The sequence below is a fragment of the Aotus nancymaae genome, unplaced genomic scaffold (genome assembly GCF_030222135.1).
Source record: "Aotus nancymaae isolate 86718 unplaced genomic scaffold, 86718_ANA_hifiasm-v0.15.2.pri h1tg000012l, whole genome shotgun sequence".
Taxonomy (NCBI): Eukaryota; Metazoa; Chordata; class Mammalia; order Primates; family Aotidae; genus Aotus; species Aotus nancymaae.
The window spans coordinates 18,096,861-18,119,605 of record NW_026988423.1 but is presented as its reverse complement, the minus strand read 5'-3'; the positions used below and the strand labels follow the sequence as shown (position 1 = coordinate 18,119,605).

Below are 22,745 nucleotides of genomic sequence, written 5' to 3'. Positions count from 1 at the left end.
TTGCCAGTTTCTGGGTGTGACTGCGAAAGCAGCCCCCTCCATACCACATCTACACCCCAGAAGGCCTGCCCACTCCTTGTCCCTTCTTCTTCTGGGGAGCAGTGAATTGGGTGGCCTGAGCACGGTGGCCTGCCTGGGGCAGCCTGGGTGGGCCAGCTTAGTCCCAGGTATCTGGGCTTTTCCAGCACTTCTCAACTTGAGAGCTAGCTAATTTCCAAATTAGGGCGCACAGAAAATAGTAGCATTCATAAGGCACATAGGGTGAATGGCAGAGGCTGTGGAGGTTGGAAATGCCTGGCTCTACGATCCACTTGACCTGATATTTCTATGCACCTTGACGTGTTCTAGACATCTTGTTGGGACATTCTGCTCTGAAGCTGCTAAAGAGAGCCACTATTACAGAAGGCTGGAGTTGGGCTAGATGTTACAGAGAACTAACATCTAACCTAACTGATAGGCAGGGGTACTGAGCACTAGAATGGATGCCTCTTGAAAGATATTTCTGTAGATCTTTGCCCTTCTGAGTTAGGGGAGAGCAATGAGTCCTGGAGACAGATGAGGAGCAGATGTTCTTTGGCTCTTTGATGACCGGGAGCTTGCAGGCCACCACACAAATGCAGTCTTATCTTACTTCTGGCTTCCACCAGGTCAGCTGAGAAAGAAAAACCTAGGAGGCCCCAGAGGATCCATGGAACCTTGTCTGCAAGCATCTGCCTGGTGAGGGTGGGATGAGAAGCAGCAATTGCCCCCACTTTCTTACACAGAAAGGTGCCTTAGAGGAGAGGCAGCCACCCCTTCAGTGAGACCTGGCATCTGCAGGGTTAGATCATTCATCCTCCACCCAGGAGAGAGTCAAGTAGCTCAGCCTGTAAGAGCTGGGAAACAACAGTGCCAAACATGTATTTGGTGTTCACTAAATTCTTTGTGACTGTGATCTGGGGCTTTTGTAAGCTTGTATGCGTGCCACAGGGGCCACCTGAGAGAAAGATGGAGATGTCATTTGGAGGGTGGTGAGCAAGTTGATCATCTTTTCATAACCCCAAATCAAAATGCTTGTTTTGATGACAGATTTTTAAATATAATGCATGACTTTCTTGGTCTGAAAAAAATTTCACATGTAAGAATAACACACCTTGGGTTACATATTTAGCCAATCTCTTTTTAAAAAAGAACAAGAAATTGGGACCATCGTGGCAAATACAGGGTGCCATGTGCTGTGTGGCTTTGCATTTTCCCTCCACAAGTTCCAGAGTGGACAAAGAACTCACCTGGGTTCTTTGGAGCAATAACCAGCCCAGCATACCTGGAGCAGCATGGGAACCTTTCTTCACTCCCCTGCCATGAACATGAGCTCCAGCCAGGATGGAGAAGCTCCTCACTTGTGTATTCTCATGGGATGCCCCTTGGAACCCAACAACCTGTGCAGCCCAGAGGCAGAGGACAAAAGGCAGGAATGGGCTGGAGCTACGGCAGGAAAGCCTGGGGACCAGCAGGTTTTCTCAGGCCCCTTGAGAAAATGCCAGCAGAGGAATGCTGGGAAGGCCCTGTATTTTATCCATTCTATGATGCACATCTCCCTGCCCCCATCATTTAATGTCTCTGAAATCAGAATGCATTTTACAACGGACAACATCTTGGAGCTGTACTGAGGTATGGTGGCATTTTTTTCTTTCCTAGCAGTACATAAAATAGTGGTGCATCTTCATTCCATTTTGCCTTAGAGCCTATGATATGTGGTGATTAGTATGACAGTCATTGGCTCTAGCAGCTGGTCTGGGAGAGCTGGATCTTCGAGGCCAGCTGCTACCCCAACCCAAGGGTCACTTGGGTTTGTCCTGCAGCCAGGGCCCAGGGACAGGCTTTGTCTTTTTCTTCCTTTACTTCCTCTCAAGGAGTTGGTGATTGCATCTTGAAATCTGTCTCCCTTCATCCAGACGCCTACTTTTCGGGATGGGCCATAAAAGGCAGTGTGCTGTCATGGGAGGAGCCCAGGAGGACCTCAGACCCTAGTGGGAGGCATTTGAACAGCACCAGTCACTTCATCTCGCTGGGCCATTGGCTTGTGGTAGGACTGCTTGTTTGATTCTTTTGCTTGGTTTGATTTTTAAAGTTGCCATTCTCGAGGGCTTACCTGTCTGGCGCACGGCCATACATCATCTTACTTAATACTCACAATCGTTACCTCTATTTTGCTGGTGGGAAAACTGGGCTCAAGAAAGCCAAATAATCTGGCTGAGGCCCCAAAGTTAGTAAGTGATAGAGTTGGGACTTGAACCCAAGGTTTTTAGTCCTCAGCTCAAATGTTATACTAGCACCTCTCATGCTAGAGTACCTCTCATGCTAGGCAGTGGATTTGCTGATGTCTAAATTCCTGCTCAGCTTGATATTTATGTGGTGAGAGCCAGCCAGGCAGCCCCTGCCTGTGAGAGATGCCAGGCCCAAGTAGACAGGATACGGAAGACACTATAGAAAGCAGGGCTGACACCAGGCATAAAAGATAGCCCTGTACCAAGGTACTTATAGGGTTTACAGGCACTTATGCATTTGCCATGTTTCCCCTTTTTTTCTACGATGTAAATGTACTACACTTGTATTACCAACAAAAGGCAACAAGAACAACCAATAATAAATAATAGATTGGAAAATCAAATGCATGAGGCCTTTCTCAGAACTTGGGTACAGGGACTCTCCCTCACCCTGCAGCACTCCAGAGAATGAGTGCTCACCCTCAACCCTGACCTGCAGTGCTCACATTTGCCATCTAAATTGTGCTCATAATTTTAAATCCTAGACTAGGTCTGGCTGATGCCTGTAATCCCAGCACTTTGGGAGGCCAGGGCAGGAGGATTGCTTGAGGCCGGGAGTGTGAGGCCAGCCTGGGCAACATAGCGAGACCCCATCTCTACAAAACATTTAAAAAAATTAGCCAGGCATGGTGGCACATGCCTGTAGTTCAGCTACTCAGGAGGCTGAGGTGGCAGGATCACTTGAGACCAGGAGTTGAGCCTGAGGCTGCAGTGAGCTATGATTGTGCCACTGCCCTCCAGCCTAGGTGGCAAAGTGACACTCTGTCTGTATTTTATTTTTTAAATTAAATCCCGACCAGGCATGGTGGCTCACACCTGAAATCCCAGCACTTTGGGAGACTGAGGCAGATGGATCACAAGGTCAAAAGTTCAAGATCATCCTGGCCAACATGGTGAAACTCCATCTTTACTAAAAATACAAAAAAATTAGCTGGATGTGGTGGCACGTGCCTGTAGTCCCAGCTTCTCAGGAGGCTGAGGCAGGACGATAACTTGAACCCAAGAGGTGGAGATTGCAGTGAGCCAAGATCGTGCCACTGCACTCCAGCCTGGGCGACAGAGTGAGACTGTCTCAAAAAAAAAAAAAATTAAATCCCACTTTACATCCTCCCTTCTCCAGGAAGTTCTTCACAAACACCCCAGCCATAGACATGTTTGTATGCTCCTGAACATCACTGTAGTGGACACTGTGTATTGCCACCCAGATCCCTCTGCAGGACCACAGCCCTCATCCCCAACTACTGGGAGTGTTGGCAATTGACAGTTACTGGCAATTGACAGTTCTCGGCAATTGCCCGCTGCTGAGGAGAGATGCCTTTTTCAAAGCCACACTGTTCTCCCTGGGACAGCCACAAGTTATGACATCTATGAGAGGGGATTAAAGACCCTACCCTGTTACTCTCATTTAGGAAACTTGCAGGGTGCCCTGTGGGGTTGCCTGAGGCCTTTGTTGTGACTTCTCTTTCTGGCCTGTCCTGCTTCCTCACTTCTTTGCACATCTTGATCCTGAGAGCATTCCCTAGTACATTTCCTGCAGGCTGGTTTCCTCTTCAAAGTCTGCTTCAAGAGACCTGTAACAAAATCCCACAGGCTGGGTGGATTAAACAACAGAAATTGATTTTCTTATAGTTCTGGAGGCTGGGAAGTCCCAGATCAAGGTGTCAGCAGGGCTGATTTCGCTTAAGGCCCCTCTCCGTGGCTAGCAGATGGCCGCCTTCTCGCTGCATCCCCACGTGGTCTCTCTTCTGTGCATGCATCCCTGATGTCTCCTTTTATGTCCAAAGCTTCTCTTATAAGGACTCCAGTCAGACTGGGTTAGGGCCCACCCTAAGGGTCTCATTTTAACATAATCACCTCTTTAAAGGCCCTGTATCCTAATACAGCTGTATTCTGAGGTACTGGGGGTTAGGTTGTCAACATATACATTTTGTGGGTTGGGGGAAGAGCATAGTGGAGACCGTAACAGCACCTAATGTGCAACACCCATGGCACCCTCGGGGTGCCTACTTTTTCATCACTTGTTAATCTGGTAGCTTATGTTAGCAGGTATCTTTCAAGTGCTAAGGAGTTTTCTTACCAGTTGCACTAACAGAGCCTTTGATTCAGTTCAGCAAACATCTGTTGAATATGTACTGCCTGTAAACCAGTCAGGAGGTGGAAAATAATAAGATAGTATGGTTTTTATTTGTTCATTCCAAGAATGAGAGGAGGAATGAGCCAGACAGATTGTAACTCTTGCAATGTCTACACCTCAGTGAAAAAAAAGAGACACTTAAGTGGGTGTCTCCTGCAGCACTGGGGTGTGTTACAGCTGCAGGACCTTGAGGAGGATGGGCAATGGCTCAGGCAGGAGGACATGGGCAGATTCTAGGGCAGGAGGATTCTAGGCAAGTCTTGCTTTGAAGGATGTATAGGGACTGGGAAAGCAGGGAGAAGGGAAGTGAAGGGAAGAGTTTTCCAAATCCCTTTCTCATTTGTAAAGTGGGGGTAATAATTAGACAAGATCAGGCATGTTTCAGGTGGTATGGCCATAGACGGATAATAATTTAAAGCCACCGAGGGCCGGGCGCAGTGGCTCACGCCTGTAATCCCAGCACTTTGGGAGGCTGAGATGGGTGGACCACGAGGTCAAGAGATGGAGACCATTCTGGTCAACATGGTGAAACCCTGTCTCTACTAAAAATACAAAAATTAGCTAGGCATAGTGGTAGGCTCCTGTAATCCCAGCTACTCCAGAGGCCGAGGCAGGAGAATCGCTTGAACCCAGGAGGTAGTGATTTCAGTGAGCCAAGATTGCACCACTGCACTCCAGCCCTGGTGACAGAGCACGACTTCATCTCAAAAAAAAAAACAAAAAAAAAAACAAAAACAACCTCCGAGGGTTGTTTTGAGGATAAATGAGACAGTATATTCAAAAACCTTAGCAAACCATCAAACCCTTTACAAGTATATGATGTTATCATTAGCAGCAGGGAGTTGGGGGAGGAGCAGAGAGCGATGATCAAGATGGGGGCTGTGAGTGTGCCTCACACCCCTCAGGCCCCTGACACTGCTTTGCACAGTGCTTTATGCCCAGCAGGTTCAATAGATGCTGATTGAGTAACTGAATGTCAGAAGCAGCCCCAGGCCTCTGATCAATGCATACATGCAGGCCTCCTGCTGTGGGCTCCAAATGGGAAGACAGCCCAGTTGGCTTTGCAGAATACACCATCAATACGACATTACCTTAGAACTGGAAGATTTGCTGTATGGTGGCATTCCATGCCACCCCACATGGAATTAGGCACTTTGCTTTCCCCTGAGGCTCCAGAGAGATGATGGTGGGTAGGACAGGATCCATACTCTTCTGCTAGAGCTGGAAGAGTGGGTGTGTCAGACAGGGTTGAGAGTGTAGAGGTTGGGCAGACCCTTTTCCACATCCCCTCTGACCCACTGCAGGAGGTGCGCCCTGTTCATTGATTGGACATGGCACCACATTAATCCCAAATGGCATCAATTGGTTTTTAATTTGGGGTAGAAAAATACCTGGAAGTCATGGTCTTTTGTAAAGAATGCCTTGGAATGCTGATAAGTTTAATTCTATTGTGTAAAATCGAAAGACATTTATTAGCTGAAAAGCCAACTATATTATCTGTGCATTATGTTTCAGTCAAGTTCATCAACTCCTGATGCCTCCCAAGTCTGCTCCTGAGCCCCTCTGGTCCCTTTCCTCTGTGAATATGCCACGCCAGCCTCCCAGAGCCCCAGGCAGAAATCCTAGCGTTATCCTCGACTCCTTATCTCCCTGCTTGTCCCATACCCACTTTTGCCCCACACCTATCCAAGGACCAAAGATCATGAAATTGACTTCCAGTTTAGCTCCTGATTCTGAACAGGTCTCTCCATCCTCATTCCCACTTATCTTCATTCAGACAACCACAATCTCTTACCTGAATTACAGCCACAACTCACTCCCTTCTGAGCTCTCTTCTATACCATACATCTTTCTAGAACACCAGTCCAGTAGGGTCATGCCTCTGGGCTCAACCTCTCAGAAACTCTCCAGCTGACAAGGCCCAATCTGGCCTATATATGTCCCTGCAGTTTAGTTTTCCTCAATGTCACTGTCATTCCCCACATTTTTGGCCAAACAGAATTGTTTGATGATCTGGGATCATGTCATATTGTATGTCTGGAACATCCCCCCCAACCCTCTCATTTACCAGGCTAAGTCCTCCTTCTACCTCATCCCAGTTGATACCTACTTCAGGAAATCTTTTCCTTTCCATGGGAGGAGACACCCATTCCACAGGGCTGTCACTGCATGCATCCTGCCAAACCTCGTCATCTCTTACCTGGACTCCTGCTACAGCCTCTCAGCTGGTGTCCCACTTCCACTCTGGGCCCTCCTCTCCATTCTCCACAATGCTGTCAGAATCATCTATTTGAAAGGCAAATCTGATCATGTGGTTCCTGCTGCCCCTAGGATCAAGTATAAACTCCTAGCCTGACTTTTAAGGCCCTCTATGATCTTGCCTATTGCACCCTCCCCAGACTCAACCCTTGCCAAGTCCCTCTGCGCCAGCTATCCTGACTCTCTTTCAGGTCCTCCACCTGCTCTCTACCTCTGTGCTTTGCATACACCGTTTCCAATGTCTAGACGTTCCCTGGGCTCCCGATTCTTTATCTGGCTAATTCCTACACATCCTTTAGGTGTCTGTCTGTTGAACATCACTTCCTTTAGAAAGCCTTCCCTGAATACCTGAACTAGGTTATGTATTTCTCTCCCTGTTCCATTTCCCACTCCCTATTACCTGTAGATGTAGTTGCTTGATTAACTGGCTGTTGTTTCTTCTAGAATGTGAGCTGCAGAACCATGTGTATTTTGTTCCTGTCTGTACTTCTAGAACTATATAGAACAATGCTTAATAAATATTTATGGAATCAAGAATGAATGAATGCCCATTTCCATTTCAATGACTGGAAGGTGGAAAGCCTAGTTAACTGAAGTGTGTGGTGCATGTGTCGTGCTTAAGAAGTGTTTGTTGAATGAACAAATGAATGATGGATCAGCTCTGTTCAAGCGCATCTTATTATATTTTTAAGAAAATTGTTATTTGCTCATTTGTCCTACCAGCTGTAAAAACTTGCTAGCCAAGAGTGGCAGAAAGCCCAACATTTTAAGAGAATTCTTAGCTGTAAACTTTAAAATCCCGAGTTGGAGAATTCTTATTATTAAGTGCCAGGAGTTGGTCTTCTCCCTGGAGACCTCTGCAAGAGGCCCTCCCACTGACGCCCTGTGTCCATTTTTCCTGGCCAGAGCCTGGCCGCCCAGTGGCTCCGCTGCCCTGATGGATCCATTGAATCTGTCCTGGTATGATGACGATCTGGAGCGGCAGAACTGGAGCCGACCCTTCAACGGGTCGGACGGGAAGGCGGACAGACCCCACTACAATTACTACGCCACTCTGCTCACCCTGCTCATCATCGTCATCGTCTTCGGCAACGTGCTGGTGTGCATGGCCGTGTCCCGCGAGAAGGCGCTGCAGACCACCACCAACTACCTGATCGTCAGCCTCGCGGTGGCCGACCTCCTCGTGGCCACACTGGTCATGCCCTGGGTTGTCTACCTGGAGGTAGGTGGGCCCTCCGCTTTCTCCAGCGCTTTCTCCAGCACTGGAGCTTAAACTCTAGCCCCACATTGGCTTTTGCCAATAAGTTGCCTGGTGCTTCCCCAGGTGGTTTCTTCCTTCACTCTGGGCTTACCTTTTCTCCTTACGAAATGGGTAGACTGTCTCCTTAATAATCACGACTACCATTTGTGAAGTGCTTACTAAGTGCTGGGCCTCATGCTAAGAACTTTAAATATAGCATTTCCCTACATAATCCTCACAGCAGCTCATTATTGCCACCATTTTGCAGATGATAAACCAGGTGATCAGAGAACGTAAGTGACTGCTGAAGCATCACAGGCTGGCAAGTCCGAGCTGGAACCCTGGCCTCAGAGTTAGTTCCTTAGATCATATTGGAAATAGGAATAACTGATGAGGATCCCCGAGGAGGGTCATGTTTATGCTCCCAGACCCCTGAAATCTTCATTTCCATCTCCCTACTTCAGAAATGGGGCCGCTGCTCTATGCTCTCCATATCCCCTCTCCTGCCTGCAGCTTATCCTGGGGCCCTGTCCAGGACCTCCAGGTAGAGGCGGCCGAGGACTGTGCTGTAGCCCTCTCGTTAGGAAGAACTGTGTAGTCACTCCTTGCTTGCCCAGCTCTGTACCTCAAAATGGAGAGTAGGCAGCATAGTCTAACCACTGTGCCTCGTGCATTGCTGACCCATACCCAGTGAATACTCTTGGTAACCCTTGGAGTCCATGCTACTCTTCTCACTTTACAAAATAGGGAACAGGCCAGGTGTGGTGGCTCACTCCTGTAATCCCAGCACTTTGGGAAGCCGAGGAGGGCGGATCATGAGGTCAGGAGTTTGAGACCAGCCTGGCCAACATAGTGAAACCTCGTCTCTACTAAAAATACAAAAATTAGCTGCGTGTAGTGGCACGTGTCTGTAATCCCAGCTACTCGGGAGGCTGAAGCAGGAGAATTGCTTGACTCTAGGAGACAGAGGTTGAAGTGAGCCAAGATGGCACCACTGCACTCCAGCCTGGGGACGGAACAAGACTCTATCTCAGGAAAAAAAAAAAAAAAAAAGAAAGAAAAGGAAAAACAGAGGCTTTGGAGAAGAAGTTGCCTTTCTTTACCCAGGTCACAGGGAGAAATGCTGATGGAGAAATCCCAAAACAGGGATTCTTCTCCAGGGAGACACCTTCAGAGCCAGCAAGCAGATGTAGGAGCATCTAGGGGACATCAGTGGACACAAGCCGATCCTGCCTCTTTCTCTGTCTGGGTTTCTGGGGTGGCTTGTCCAGGGCTGAAGCAGCCTGGGAGTCTGGGTGCATGGGGAGCTGACCAGGCATTTAGGAAAGTGCCAGTGCTCTGCCCACTGAACAATTACCTTCCTACCCTGAGCTGGTTGACCAGTGCCTCTGAGGCCATCCCTGCCTGAGAGGGAAGGGGTTGTTGAAAGAAAATGCAAAAGCTTTGTAGGTTTAAACAGAGGCAACATCTAGAGGAGGAAGCTCAGGCGAGGAGGCGCGGCTGGTGGAAAGTGAAGCACCTCCCTGCCCTGGGACCCCCAAGGACCTCCTGTGCTTACTGTTGTTACCATCACCTGGCCCCAGGGGAGTTCTGATCCCTCACCCCTTGGCTTCCTTTACTACAGCCAACGCAGGCTGCAACTGCCAAAACGACCTGATTGGATATTAAGGAAGAATCAAAAGGAAACGCAAATATAAAATGATATAAAAATATTCAGGCGACACAGGCCAGGAGTCCAGTTCCCCCTGGATCCCTGATTATGAGGGCTCCTAGACTCTGTCCATGCCTCCTAATTCCTATGCTTGATGCCCTTCTTCTTCCCTCTTCCAAAGGAGGGTGTTAGATCTCACACCATAGGGAAAAATGGTAGAGCAAACAACCACTCTGCACCTCAGTTTCCTTATCTATAAAATGCAGATAATAATAGTATTGTACCTCATAGCATTGTTGAGGGTCAAATGAGTTAATGTATGAAAAGTGATTAGCATGCTGCGTGACTCACAGTGAGCACTGTGTAAATGTCAGCCATGGCGATGATGATGAAGATAAAGATGGCAATAGACATCCAGCACTGCTCCACATAGAGAGGACTCTCTCCTTCCTCTTCACCCCTCCCCATGAAATAAAGATAAAGGAGAGAGTCCCTCTTTTCACCCCAGGCAAATAGGTACCCTCTTCCCAGAGGGAGGTGTGTTCTGCCCACGGCTCTGTGCATGACTTCTGTTGGCTTCCAGACCCCCTGTCCCTACCCAGACACTAGAGTAGGGACAAATCCATACACGGGCTATAGTGGGTTCCCAGGAATCTGTAAGTCTTTCAAACAAATTCTTTAAACATGCTTGTTCACCTTATTTTAAAGGTGAAGCTGAGTGTGTCAGGGGAGGAGGGTTCAGAAGCCATTCTCACAGGGCAGAGCTCAGACTCTCCCACAGCATCTCATCAAACTGAGCTGGACACCGAGCCCTGTTTAATGGATGTTATCTCAGCTATTGGTTGTCCCTAGAGAACGTCCCAGGTGGTGCCTCACCCTGCCCTGACGTCCTCACAACCACACACTGTCCCCTCTCTAAGACGGGCTTTTGTCCGCCAGGTGTTTCCCTCCTGTTCCATTTCCAGCAATGCCAAAAGGCCCCCAATAACCTGCCATGCCAGCACCTGTCTGGCTTAGGACTAGGTGTGCATTATAATTTTGCTCAGTGTACAAAAAGCACGCTGGTTTTGGAGTGAGAGGACCAGGTTCAACTCCCAGCTCCACTCCTTTTGATCCTGATGTCCACATGTGCCATTCCATGTAGGCCTCACAACCCTTTAAGGAGAGGCTTCCTGCGTGAGTTTATTTTCTAGATGAGAAGAGGAGATTGAGAAGGTGAACAAAGATCTCAGAGTTATTCATTCACTCAGTCAGCATTGACTGAGCACTTTGATGTCTTACCCCAATCCTTGTGCAACAGGCTGAGGCACTGACCTGCGGGGGCTGCAGAGGCTGACAAGGCCCCTACAGGGCAGTCTGCTGCAGGTGACAGTAGAGCAGTCCCCACAGGAGGAGGTGTGGGGCATGCAGCCCAGCGTGGGGGTGTCAGGGAAGACTTTCAGGGAGAAGTGATGCTTTAGGAAAAATTATCCAGGAGAAGGGGGACACACTTGCATTCTCAGCAAAGCCACCCAGCAGGGAGAGGGAGTAGCTGGCTGGAGGTATGGAAGAGAGGTGGTCATGTCATTGCCTCTGAGGCTTACTGTCTGCATCCTAAGACATGAGCATCAAGTGTTTGGAACAGTGCCTGACACATGGTAATTCCTTAGTAGTACTATAGCTATTAGGGCTTAGCTGAGCCAACTCAGGGCCTGTACTGCAGGTCTCAGCTTTCTGTGAGCAAGAGTGTTAATGAATGATGCCTGGGGGTGTGAAGAAAAGAGCCTTGGATTCTACTCGGGAACCTGGGGTCACTCCTTCCTCTGCTACTAAATCACCAAGTGATCTTGTTCTGTTTTCTTCTCTGACCCTTCCTAGTTTTGTCTACCCTTAAAATAATCATCTTTCCTTTTCACACTTCATGCTTACCAAGCGCTTGTCACATAATTATCTCCTCTTTTGATAAGCTAGATGGTGCCTTCCAGGACAGCTTAGTAGAGAGCATGGGATGTGATGCTTCGGATTCCAGCTTTGCTGCACACTTGGTGGATGAGGATGGCTGGGTTATACGGCCTCTCTGGGCTTCTGTTCCCTCACCTATGAATGGGGATGAGCAAGCCCTTCTCGTAAGAGTTCTAAGACCAATACATGAGGTAAAGTGCAATGCCCACAGTAAATGTCTATGGACAGTGGCCGCCAATGCATTTTCTTGAGTCTTTGAGTCAGCAGCCCTAACTACTCTCCAGAGCAGCTGCCCCTGGGACCACAGAGGAAATCTCTTTGTTCTTCTGGGCTCCAGACAGTCCAGTGCAAGAAGAGGTTTAAAATGTCCATGAAGGCAGGTTCTGTGTCTGAATTGCTTACAACTGTGTCCAGGAGTCTAGGATTGAGCCTGGCACACAGTAAGTTGCTCAATAAGTGTTTGTAGGAAAGAAGGAGGGCAGAGAGGAGGGAAAGAAAGGAGGAAGGCCCTGATATCTCAACCTAGATCCCCAGGGACATGAAAGTAGTTCCCAAGTATCAGTCCTAGGAGTGGCTACAAGATGGGATGTAAACCAAGTGGCATTCCCTGCCCAGTGGTACCCTAAAGGTATACTCTGTTTATGCCAGGAAAGCCCTTTACGTGCCCTTCTGCCTCCACCCCCAAACTGGACATCCAGCTGTCAGCTCCTGCCCACCTGGTCAGTACAGCAGCATAGGGAGCCAGGAGAGGCTCTGGGAAGACAGCGCCACATGAGAGGCTTCCTGAGTTCTGGGGCCAGCTGCTGTTTCTGCCACACAAGATGACAGCAGCTGCATTGCCCATCATTGAGCTTAAATGCCAGTGTTTGGTTGGATGCCTAGGAGCAGAAGAGAGGGCAGTGATCAGAATGAGCAAGGTTATAATTAGCCCTGCCGCTGAGCTGCACAGTGACACGTAGTCTGCCCTACTCCAGGTGGTGGGAGGGGGCTTTCCCGCTCCTCTCTGCTCCTATTGGTAGAAGCCAAAGGTGCCTCTCCCTGTCCTGACTCCATCCTCAGGGAATTGGGGCTGCTCCAAGCTTCCAGAGTGCTAGGGACAGCCTGAAGTGTAGTGTGAATGTGTGCCTTTGTGTGAATGGGTGGTATGGGGTAATGTGTGTATGTGTGTTAGTGTGTGTGCGTGTGTGTGTGCTCCTGTGTGCATGTGTGTATGAGAAACATGCTCCTGCCAGGAGCTAGACCACTCATTTCCCTTCCTACCAAGGACAGCTCATCACAACAACCCCTCCCCAGCCCACTGGGGCGTTCCTGGAGCGCGATCTGTCTTCTTTCATTCTTTGGGTATACGGAGCAGAAATTTCTTCTCTGTTTCATGGGGAGTCTTCCTCTTCACCATTATTCTTAACAGATAATTTTGGGGCCCTGACTCTGCCAAGCACTGGGCTAACCACTGAAGGGCTTGCCTGGCTCACTGAGAGCCTGGGCCAGAGCAGGACCAGGAACTGAGCCCACAGGCCTTGGGGAAATCACTGCACTTTTCAGAGGCTTGGTTTCCTCATTATCAGTTTCCTCACAGGCATTCTAAAAGGTTATCTGGAATCTAATTTACAAAGGTAGAGCTGAGTGATAACACAAGGAGGCCAGTGCCATTGGGAAGAGTTTATAGTGATGTACAATATCCCTAGAAACCAGAGACTTGGCCTGTCATGTGGGGTGCAGGGGGAAGCAGCAGGCTTGGGTCAGGAGGCAGAAGCCGGGGCGAGGGAAAGCCCAGGCTACAGCCCTGTTGAGGCTCCGACAGGAAATGCAAGGCAGGGCAGACTAAGCAACCTAGGGTCAGCAAGCCTCAATCATCCTGGCAGGCTTTGGGCTGTAGGTGATCTCTCGTTGTCTCTCTGGTACCTGGGATAATTTGAGACAGAGGAAATATTGACTCGGTGTGTGTGAATTAGAGAAACGGGGTGGCTGGCTTGCATTTCAGAGGCATCCTTCCAAGTCAGTCATTTTCTGTCTTCAGGAATTAACTAGCTCTGGGACGGGAAGTCTCTCTCTGGGTCTGTGAGGCTCCAAAGTGCCAGAATATCAGGAACAGTGTACATAGAAAAATATAGTCAATACAATTGTCTCCGTGATGAATGGATGCCAGATACACAATACAGAATCTAAAAAAACACATAGGGATAAAAAAGGTTACACAGATTAAGGTTCAAAGTTGAGGCCCTCCGTATAAGCTGGCTGTCTTTCTTCTAGCACAGTAATTAGCATTAAGTGTCCTTATGTATCTGGGAGAAGATAACCCAGGGGCAAGGGCCTCAGATACCCATGGGCATCACCCCCCACCCCCATACCCCAGCTGGATGCCTGCAAGACTTGCAGCTGCCTCCTGAGCCCACAGCCTCATCGGCTCCCGGAGGACCAGACTATAGGACCTAAGCTAATCTCCCCTTCCTGCTATCCACCCATTATGTTGCCTTGTCCCCAGGTGGTGGGCGAGTGGAAATTCAGCAGGATTCACTGTGACATCTTCGTCACTCTGGACGTCATGATGTGCACGGCGAGCATCCTGAACTTGTGTGCCATCAGCATCGACAGGTGAGCCCAGCCAGGGTGGGAGAGGTGGCCCTGGCCACTCACCATTCCAGCTGCCCCAGTTCTTCTCAAAGTCAGGCTGTGTCTGGTGTCTGTGATGCTGTGCAGCTGGTTGTGTGCATATGGGTCCATGTGTTTGTGTGTATGAGTGTGCACGTGTGTATGTTTAGCTAGGAGAGTATATGCTCCCTAAGAGAAACCATCTATGGACAGTGATGCTGCCAGCACACTCAGACAGTGACTGGTACAAAAGGGAAAGTTTGTGATTCTGATGGAAGCCCTAGCTCTATCACATCTTACTCATGTGACCTTGGGCAGATTATGGGCAGTCTCAGAGCTCCCAGTTTCATTTTCTAGAAACCTACAATGATGACAACTGCCCCCTGGAGCTGAAGTATCTGGTTATGCATTTTATGTCCAGAATGGGGCACATGGCCAAGGGTCCCAGGCCACGTACACCTTGCTAAGCTGCATCCTTGGAACCTTTCGATAATTTGCAAAGATATGGCCCTACCTCCCTCACAGCATTCTTGGAAGATGAAATAATTTAACGAATGAGAAGTGCTGGGTAAAGAAATATGATAAAGGATTGTAAACAATGCCATTGTTATTTCCTGCTAACTGGGGCTTAAACCTTGCTCTGAGGGGCCGGGCTACCAATTTATCAACAAACACTTCCGCCTTCCATGGGCTCAGCACAGTGCAGTGGGTGCAGTTTCAAAGCTGCAGAGATCCAGGCCATGGTCCTTCAAAGAGCCTGAAATCCAAGTGGGGCTGGTTAGTCCTGAAGTGTTTGGGCTTTGCCAACTGTCTCACTGTGAGAGTGTGGGAACAGGAGGGAGGGGTGAGTTAGCATCTCAGGCAAGCTTCATAGACATGGGTCAACTGTTTAGCCCCAAGGAGTGAGGTTGCCTCTGGTGTGTGCATATTATGGAGTGAGGGTCCCTATGCCTGACCTCAGGGGATTCAGGGTCCCCAGATTCAGGGTCCCTCGCCCTTGCAGGTACACAGCTGTGGCCATGCCCATGTTGTACAATACACGCTACAGCTCCAAGCGCCGGGTCACCGTCATGATTGCCATCGTCTGGGTCCTGTCCTTCACCATCTCCTGCCCACTCCTCTTCGGACTCAACAACACAGGTACATCCTGCTTTTGTTTGTCTGAGACTCAGCTGGCCCTGGGCCCCCGCTCCCTTGAGGGTCCCTGAGGGAGCTGCGTCCCTGGCACAGAGCCGGGTGGAGGCCCAATAGGGACCTATCGCCATCCTGGACTGAGACCAGGCTGTGTGTCCTGGGCCAAGCCCAACTCAAGAGTTGTTCTAGGTTGACAGAGAGGAAACGGTGGCCTGGGAGATGATGGAGTTGGGTGAGGATTGGGGATAATGGTTCACGGAGATGTCTGGCAATTTTCAACTTTGGTTATTAAGTTGAAGAGGCAAGACATGCTTCACAAACTGTGTGTGTGTGTGTATGTGCACACGCACATGGGATGGGGGAGGCTCCTGCGCTTCTCTCTGCCTGTGACGATGGTATTTTCATAATGAAGCTGCAGCCTTAGGGGCCCGCTAAACCCAGGCCAGGCCTGAGCCACCTGGAGCAGGAAAGCTAGAAACGAGTAGAAGGCGAGCTGACCACATGCCCATTTCTGTGGGAGGCAGAGTCAGGAGTGTCTCAGCCAGAGGGAACACAAAGCCTCCACCAGCGTGGAACTTGTGCTGATCAGAGAGACAAGAGCAATTGCAAGTATGCACCTCTAGAGATCGTAACAACGCAGGATACAGTGAAGCCTTGAAAACGTGTGGTACAATATCTATTGTAAGCATCACAGGAATTCTAAGTGGGAATAGCGCTTAGATTCCCACTCAGATTAATGTGAGAAGGCCCTGAGATGGAGGACGGGCATCTGGTAGACCTGGAAGGGCATGCAAACATATGAAACACATAGGAACAAAGTGAGTTCAACAAACAGAGTCAAGTTATCTTGCTGCAAAAATTAAAAGGTGGCAGACCTCTCCCAGTACACAGGTCAGATTAAAATGATGGTTTACTCTTTTGAAAGTTTTCTTGTGTCATTCCTTCTGGATACTCCAGCTTCAATTGTTATGCCTAGACATGGCAAAACTAATGACCAAGTAATGAGGGAATAGTAATGAAAAGACCTGGGAGTAGTCCACAATCATAGCTTAGCTTTTTGCTCATAATCATGTTTTTAATACTCTGGTTTCTGCTCTGCGTTTATGTATATCTAAGATGACCAGGACCGGGCATGGTGGTTCACGCCTGTAATCCCAGCACTTCGGGAGGCTGAGGCGGGTGGGTCCCCTGAGGTTAGGAGTTCAAGACCAGCCTGGCCAACATGGAGACACTCCGTTTCTTCTAAAAATACAAAATTAGCCGGGCATAGTGGCGCCCACCTGTAATCCCAGCTACTTGGGAGGCTGAGGCAGGAGAATCACTTGAACACGGGAGGCGGAGTTTGTGGTGAGCCGAGATCATGCCATTGCACTCCAGCCTGGGCCACAAGAGTGACACTCCATCTCAAAAAAAAAGATGACCAGGAAGCCTTAAACATCTACTTGCATTCATATTCTCTGTAAAATCACTACTCGTTCCTGGAAGGGCATAAATGTGCTCTCGTGGAATTGTGGTCCAGTGGGTCCGCTGACTTCCTGCCCACCCGGGCTCTCCCTCCCGCAGACCAGAATGAGTGCATCATCGCCAACCCGGCCTTCGTGGTCTACTCCTCCATCGTCTCCTTCTACGTGCCCTTCATCGTCACCCTGCTGGTCTACATCAAGATCTACATTGTCCTCCGCAGACGCCGCAAGCGAGTCAACACCAAGCGCAGCAGCCGAGCTTTCAGGGCCCACCTGAGGGCCCCACTAAAGGTCTCAAGACCCCTCCCCACTACTCCAAGTGTCCCCGCCTAACCATTACCAAGAGGGCTCATCCTATGCTCGGGTGGGAACTTGGGATGCCTCAGCAAGGGTTAGGTCCAGGCTAAAAGAGCTCCCAGTAGCTGGGCAAAGGCAGATTGCAAAGGCATGACCTCAGTGGAGCGACTTGATTCTGCAGGAGAGGGAGGCGGGGTCCATGGCGCTCAACAACAGGGAGAAGTCTTTGCTTGGAGATCTTTGCGACTGAAGGTGGCAACTCTTGCTTGGTACCCGCCTGGGCTCCTCTCTTCCGCTCTTCTGGTTTCCCTGTCTCCCTTTAGCTCCCTCTGACTCCTCCATCCTCTTTTGTTTACCTTCCGTACGCTCGGTCCTCCCTTCCAGGCACACATCCCTCCTCCTGACTTCCTCTCCTGACTACGTCTCTCCTTTGCTCCTCTTTCGTTTTCCCCCGATCTTGTGAATCCTCCCCTTCACTCAATCCTTCCCAGGGAAGACAGTGTGTGGGCACGGAAGGAACAAGAGCTCTTGGGTTAGACACATCAGGTTCAGATCCTGCCACTGCCACTTTTTTCGCTGAGTGACCTTAGGCAAGTTGCTTAACTTCTCTGAGCCTGTCTTCTCATCTGTTAAATGGGAATCAAAATACCAGCCTCACAGGGTGGTCTTGAGGATTCCATGTGAGAAGGGATGTGAGTGTGCCTAAAACAGTGCCAGACCCTTAGCAGGTGCCCCTTAAAAATCAGGGTCCTGTGTCCCTCATCCTACCCACCACTTCTTGTCTCATTCCAGCCTTCCCCCTTACCCCAGCTGCCTCCTCTGGCCCCCACCCTCCTGATCTCTGAGCCCTTCTGCCCAGTCTGAGTTCCATGGACTGCTGCACTTTGGGTGTCTGCCTCCATCCCCACCACCTTGTGTGACCCATGTGCTGGCTCACTCCACAGGGCAACTGCACTCACCCCGAGGACATGAAACTCTGCACCGTTATCATGAAGTCTAATGGGAGTTTCCCAGTGAACAGGCGGAGAGTGGTAAGTGCTCAGGCCAGGGACGCACAACCAGGTCTTTCTGCCCACTGGCCATGGTTCTGAGACCTCAGAAGCTGGCCAATGGGAGAAGCACCCCCAGAAACCCCCACATTGCCTCAGCTGAGGGCAGACTCACGATGCACACCTCTAAGCAGGCATGGAGTGAGACACCTCGATTCTGCAAGGCATGGATGTGTAAAAGAAAATGGTTGGCCGTACCAACAAAATAAAAATGATAATAATGGCTATTCCCATTTCTCAAACATCTGCCATATCCCTATTATCTCATCAAATCCTCACCACGACCCTGGGAGGTAAGTCTTTTTGATCGAATCGATCTTCAGTTTACAGAAGAGGAGACAGGCTCAGAGAGATTAGGCGACTCACCCAAGTCTCAAGAGTTGGTGACACTCAGCCCAGACTTTAGACTTTGAACTCCACACCTGTGTTCTTTCCACTGACATGAGGTGCTTTATGGACAGGCAGGTTCGGGTGAAGGACGGAGCAGAGCAGCTGTGGGGCCTGATGGTGGAGCACTCTGTGTCCATAGAGTCTTCAGGTGCAGAAGCCCAGCAGACCCCAGCCTCTGCCAAGTGGTAGCTATACCAGGATGCAAGTAGCAGGCATTCCATCCCCCGGGGTGATGGAGAACAGAGCCAGGGAACCCACAGAGGGCCACTTACAAAATCCAGGTCAGGCATCCTGCCTTCATCTGCACTGCAAGGGCAGGACTCTACGAAACTGTTTATGCTGCAGGTGCCAAAACAGAGACTCAGGGTCAGGGCCAAGGCAGCAACCCAGTTATGCCACCTGGGGACATAGCGAGGCTGCACTTCAGAAGTTCAGACCAACACCTCCAAGGCCTCAAACAGGAGAACCTACGGAAGAACCCAGGAAGCCATGAGTGGATCCATGCCAGGGACCTCTAGGTCACCCCAACGGGGAAGAAGTGGGGCCTCAGGGGTCAGCCCTTTGGGATCTAGATCAGTCTATCCAGGAGAATATGGAGGCCATGTGTGTATGCAGGTGCAGATATCCATGAAGCAGGAGCACTTGTTCGATCCTGGTAGGGAGAATGGGGGTGGGTGTCCTCTTTGCAGTCCGAACATGAGTTTCTGGAGGCAGGGCCGAACATCATCAGCTCTTTACCCCAGCAGTCACTGTGGCACCTGGCACTTTGCTGACAGTAAGTGTTGCTCAGGCCATGAGAGACAAGTCCCTGGTCCTCAGTCCCAGCAGAACACAGGTGGGGTATTGAGGCTGCATGAGGATTGCCATGGGGAAAAGGACAGGGGCAATTCTGCAGGGCCTGCCATGGGTCTTGGGTCCCATGTCTCAGTGACACTCTTGCCTCCCTGGCAGGGTGACCCTGTGGTGTTTGCAGGAGTCTTCAGAGGGGGAAGGGAGGGGCCAGTGAGATGGGTGGCTGATGCCTGGGAACTGGCCTGGCTTTACCCAGAGCCCTCTGCCTCTGGTGCAGGAGGCTGCCCGGCGAGCCCAGGAGCTGGAGATGGAGATGCTCTCTAGCACCAGCCCACCCGAGAGGACCCGGTACAGCCCCATCCCGCCCAGCCACCACCAGCTGACTCTCCCCGACCCGTCCCACCACGGTCTCCACAGCACTACTGACAGCCCCGCCAAACCAGAGAAGAATGGGCATGCCAGAAACCACCCCAGGATTGCCAAGTTCTTTGAGATCCAGACCATGCCCAATGGCAAAACCCGGACCTCCCTCAAGACCATAAGCCGTAGGAAGCTCTCCCAGCAGAAGGAGAAGAAAGCCACTCAGATGCTCGCCATTGTTCTCGGTGAGTCGGCCCTGGCTGCTGGCCACAGCTCAGTCTGCGAAAGATCCCATTCCTTACCACGTCCTTCCTAACCGTGGCTGCAGGGTCACGGGGCTAGCATTTCCTCAGGTGCAGGCCCAGCCCATTGACCTACAGACAGCTCTATTAGGTAGATTCTGTAACTGTGCTCACTTTACAGATGGCAAACGGAGGTTTAGAGTGGTCATATAACCTGACCAAGAGGACCTATGGTTTGAACTCAGACAGTCTGACTCCAGAGTCTGGGAACTTGACCAGTCTATCATGCTGCCACCAGAACCTCATGTGCCTGTGTGTCCAGGAAAGTCACTTTCTCTCTCCAGTCTCCCCATCTGTAGAGTAGCTTACTTCTCAGGGTTGTTGTGACAATCAGTTGGTGAAAGCATTTTCTAAACTGCGAAGCGCTATGCACATGTAAGTGTCATTATTATGTTTTTATTACTATTGATCTTGTTGAGGAACTGAGAAATTCAGCCCACTGGCACTCAAGTAAGACTCCGTGGGACTGGGCTGTGAAAAATAAAAGGGATATTGAGGGGTGGTCCCCAATCTAAGTGAAAAGCGGCCCTGTCCACAATAGAGGTCCACATAGTAAAAAGGGCAGACTAATATGGGTGGCTGGGAGAAGGAGGGACACCTGTAACTCTGTCTTCCAGGTAGCACTTGAATCCCCTTTGACTGCCTGATGATCCTGGAGCATGAGTGGGGCAGCTGTTACCTCCCTTCCTTTATGAATGAGAGCACTTGGTCCCATGGGACCACTCATCATCATGGGACTGGGATGTGGTAGCCTGGGATTGGAGCCAGGCAGTCCATAGGGGCTTGGCTCTGTGGCCCTACTCTTCCCAGACACCACTCAGTCTCCAAGATGCAGGGCATTCCATGTACACACTGCTTCCAGGCTGAATGTCACGCCTACACAAGAGGTCCTGGAAAAAGCGTACCTGAGTTAGGTGAGCAGAGCAGGTAGGTGCCAGCCTGGGTGAGAAGGCATGGTTCAAGGCAGGGACTAGCAAGGGTGTACCCGCCAAGGCTGAGGAAATTGAGGGAAAGCTGGAGCAAGAGCCTGGCCATTTGGGGACCTGGATAGACTAGAGTTCAGCTTTCAGCTTTGCTGCTCAAGAGTCAGTGGCCTTGGGCCATATTGCAGAGCCGCTATGAGCCTTTATCTTCCGTAACTCCTGAGGATGCTGTGACAACTAAGTGGCATGGATCTATAGCCCTCCAAGATGACCTGGCAGTGGAGTAGATATTTCCATTTCTACTGGCTGACCTGGGTCAGAATGGTCACCTTTTGGATTTATTTTTAAACCAGGAACACTTTCCTAAGAGGTGGGAAAGGGATGAATGAGGAAAGTGAGGCTGAGGGAGCTGAAGGGATCCTTCACTGCAAATGGGTGTGAGAAACAGGTCTAGGATCCAAGACCTGGACTCCTCCTGCAGTGCTCCCGTGGCTACAGCCTGCTGTCTTGGCACACGAGCCCGGGCACACTGAGTGTGGGTGTTCTCAGTCATGCTCCCCGGTCCTGGGTCCCAGCCTGACTGTGCCCTCTCCCCCAGGCGTGTTCATCATCTGCTGGCTGCCCTTCTTCATCACACACATCCTGAACATACACTGTGACTGCAACATCCCGCCTGTCCTGTACAGCGCCTTCACGTGGCTGGGCTACGTCAACAGCGCCGTGAACCCCATCATCTACACCACCTTCAATATTGAGTTCCGCAAGGCCTTCCTGAAGATCCTCCACTGCTGACTCTGCTGCCTGCCCGCACAGCAGCCTGCTTCCCGCCTCCCTGCCCAGGCCGGCCGGCCTCACCCCTGTGAACCGCGGGCAGGAAGGCCCAGGTGGATCAGCCTCCTCTTCACTTTGGCAGGTCCTGCAGTGTTCGCTTGGCTCCGTGCCCCTCACTGCCCACACACCCTCACTCTGCCAGGGCAGTGCTAGTGAGCTGGGCATGGTACCAGCCCTGGGGCTGGACCCCCCAGCTCAGGGGCAGCTCACAGAGTCCACCCTCTCACCTCCAGGCCCCCTATCCTTGGCACCAAAGATGCAGCCGCCTTCCTTGACCTTCTTCTGGGGCTCTGGGGTTGCTGGGGCCAGAGTCAGGGCCCAGAGGCTGAGTTTTCTGTTTGTGGGGCTTGACCTGGAGCAGGCGGTGGGGAGAGATGGACAGTTCACATCCTGCAAGGCCCACAGGAGGGAAGCAACCTCTCTTGCTGAGGAGCCAGGCAACTTCAGTGCTGGGAGACCCATGTAAATACCAGACTGCAGGATGGTCCCCAGAGATTCCCAAGCCAAAATCCTCAGCTCCCTCCCGCACCCTGATGGGGACCTCTACTTCCCAGGTGGGTCCTGACCCACCTCACCCTGTTACAGCTCCCCAGGTAGTTTCCACCTGATCTGAGAAGAGGAACCCTCATCTTGAAGGGCCCAGGAGGGTCTGTGGGGAGAGGAACTCCTTGCCCTAGCTCACCCTGCCACCTTCAGATGGCCCTGCAATGCATTCCTTCTCACAGCACATGCTGGCCAGCCTGGGGTCTGGCGGGGAGGTCAGGCCTTGGAACTCTATCTGGGCCTGGGCTGGGAGACATCAAAGGTTCTTTGAGGGACTGCTTTGGCCACAGTCTGATGCAAAACCACTTTCCTTTTCTATTCCTTCTGGCCTTTTCTCTCTCCTGTTTCCCTTCCCTTCCACTGCCTCTGCCTTAGAGGAGCCCATGGCTAAGAGGCTGCTGAAAACCATTTGGCCTTGCCTGGCCCTGCCCTGAGGGAGGAGGGGAAGCTGCAGCTTGGGAGAGTCCCGGGCCCCAGACTCTGTAACATCACTATCCATGCACCAAACTAATAAAACTTTGACAAGAGTCACCTTCCAGGA

At 50.7% G+C, this 22,745-nt stretch overlaps 1 protein-coding gene across 2 annotated transcripts in view; it reads left to right on the top strand.

Moving 5' to 3' along the window:
• DRD2 (dopamine receptor D2) overlaps positions 1–22,745 on the top strand; it is a 66,372-nt gene extending 43,627 nt beyond the window's left edge. Inside the window, exons 2-8 of one of the 2 annotated variants that reach the window (XM_021671098.2) lie at positions 7,606–7,921; positions 14,014–14,123; positions 15,124–15,260; positions 16,818–17,008; positions 17,959–18,045; positions 19,523–19,850; positions 21,429–22,745. In XM_021671098.2, coding sequence (XP_021526773.1) covers positions 7,637–7,921; positions 14,014–14,123; positions 15,124–15,260; positions 16,818–17,008; positions 17,959–18,045; positions 19,523–19,850; positions 21,429–21,622 — 1,332 coding nt within the window. In that variant the 5' untranslated portion in view covers positions 7,606–7,636 and the 3' untranslated portion in view covers positions 21,623–22,745. The remainder of the gene's footprint in view (positions 1–7,605; positions 7,922–14,013; positions 14,124–15,123; positions 15,261–16,817; positions 17,009–17,958; positions 18,046–19,522; positions 19,851–21,428) is intronic. The other variant, XM_021671099.2, reaches the window with a different exon arrangement.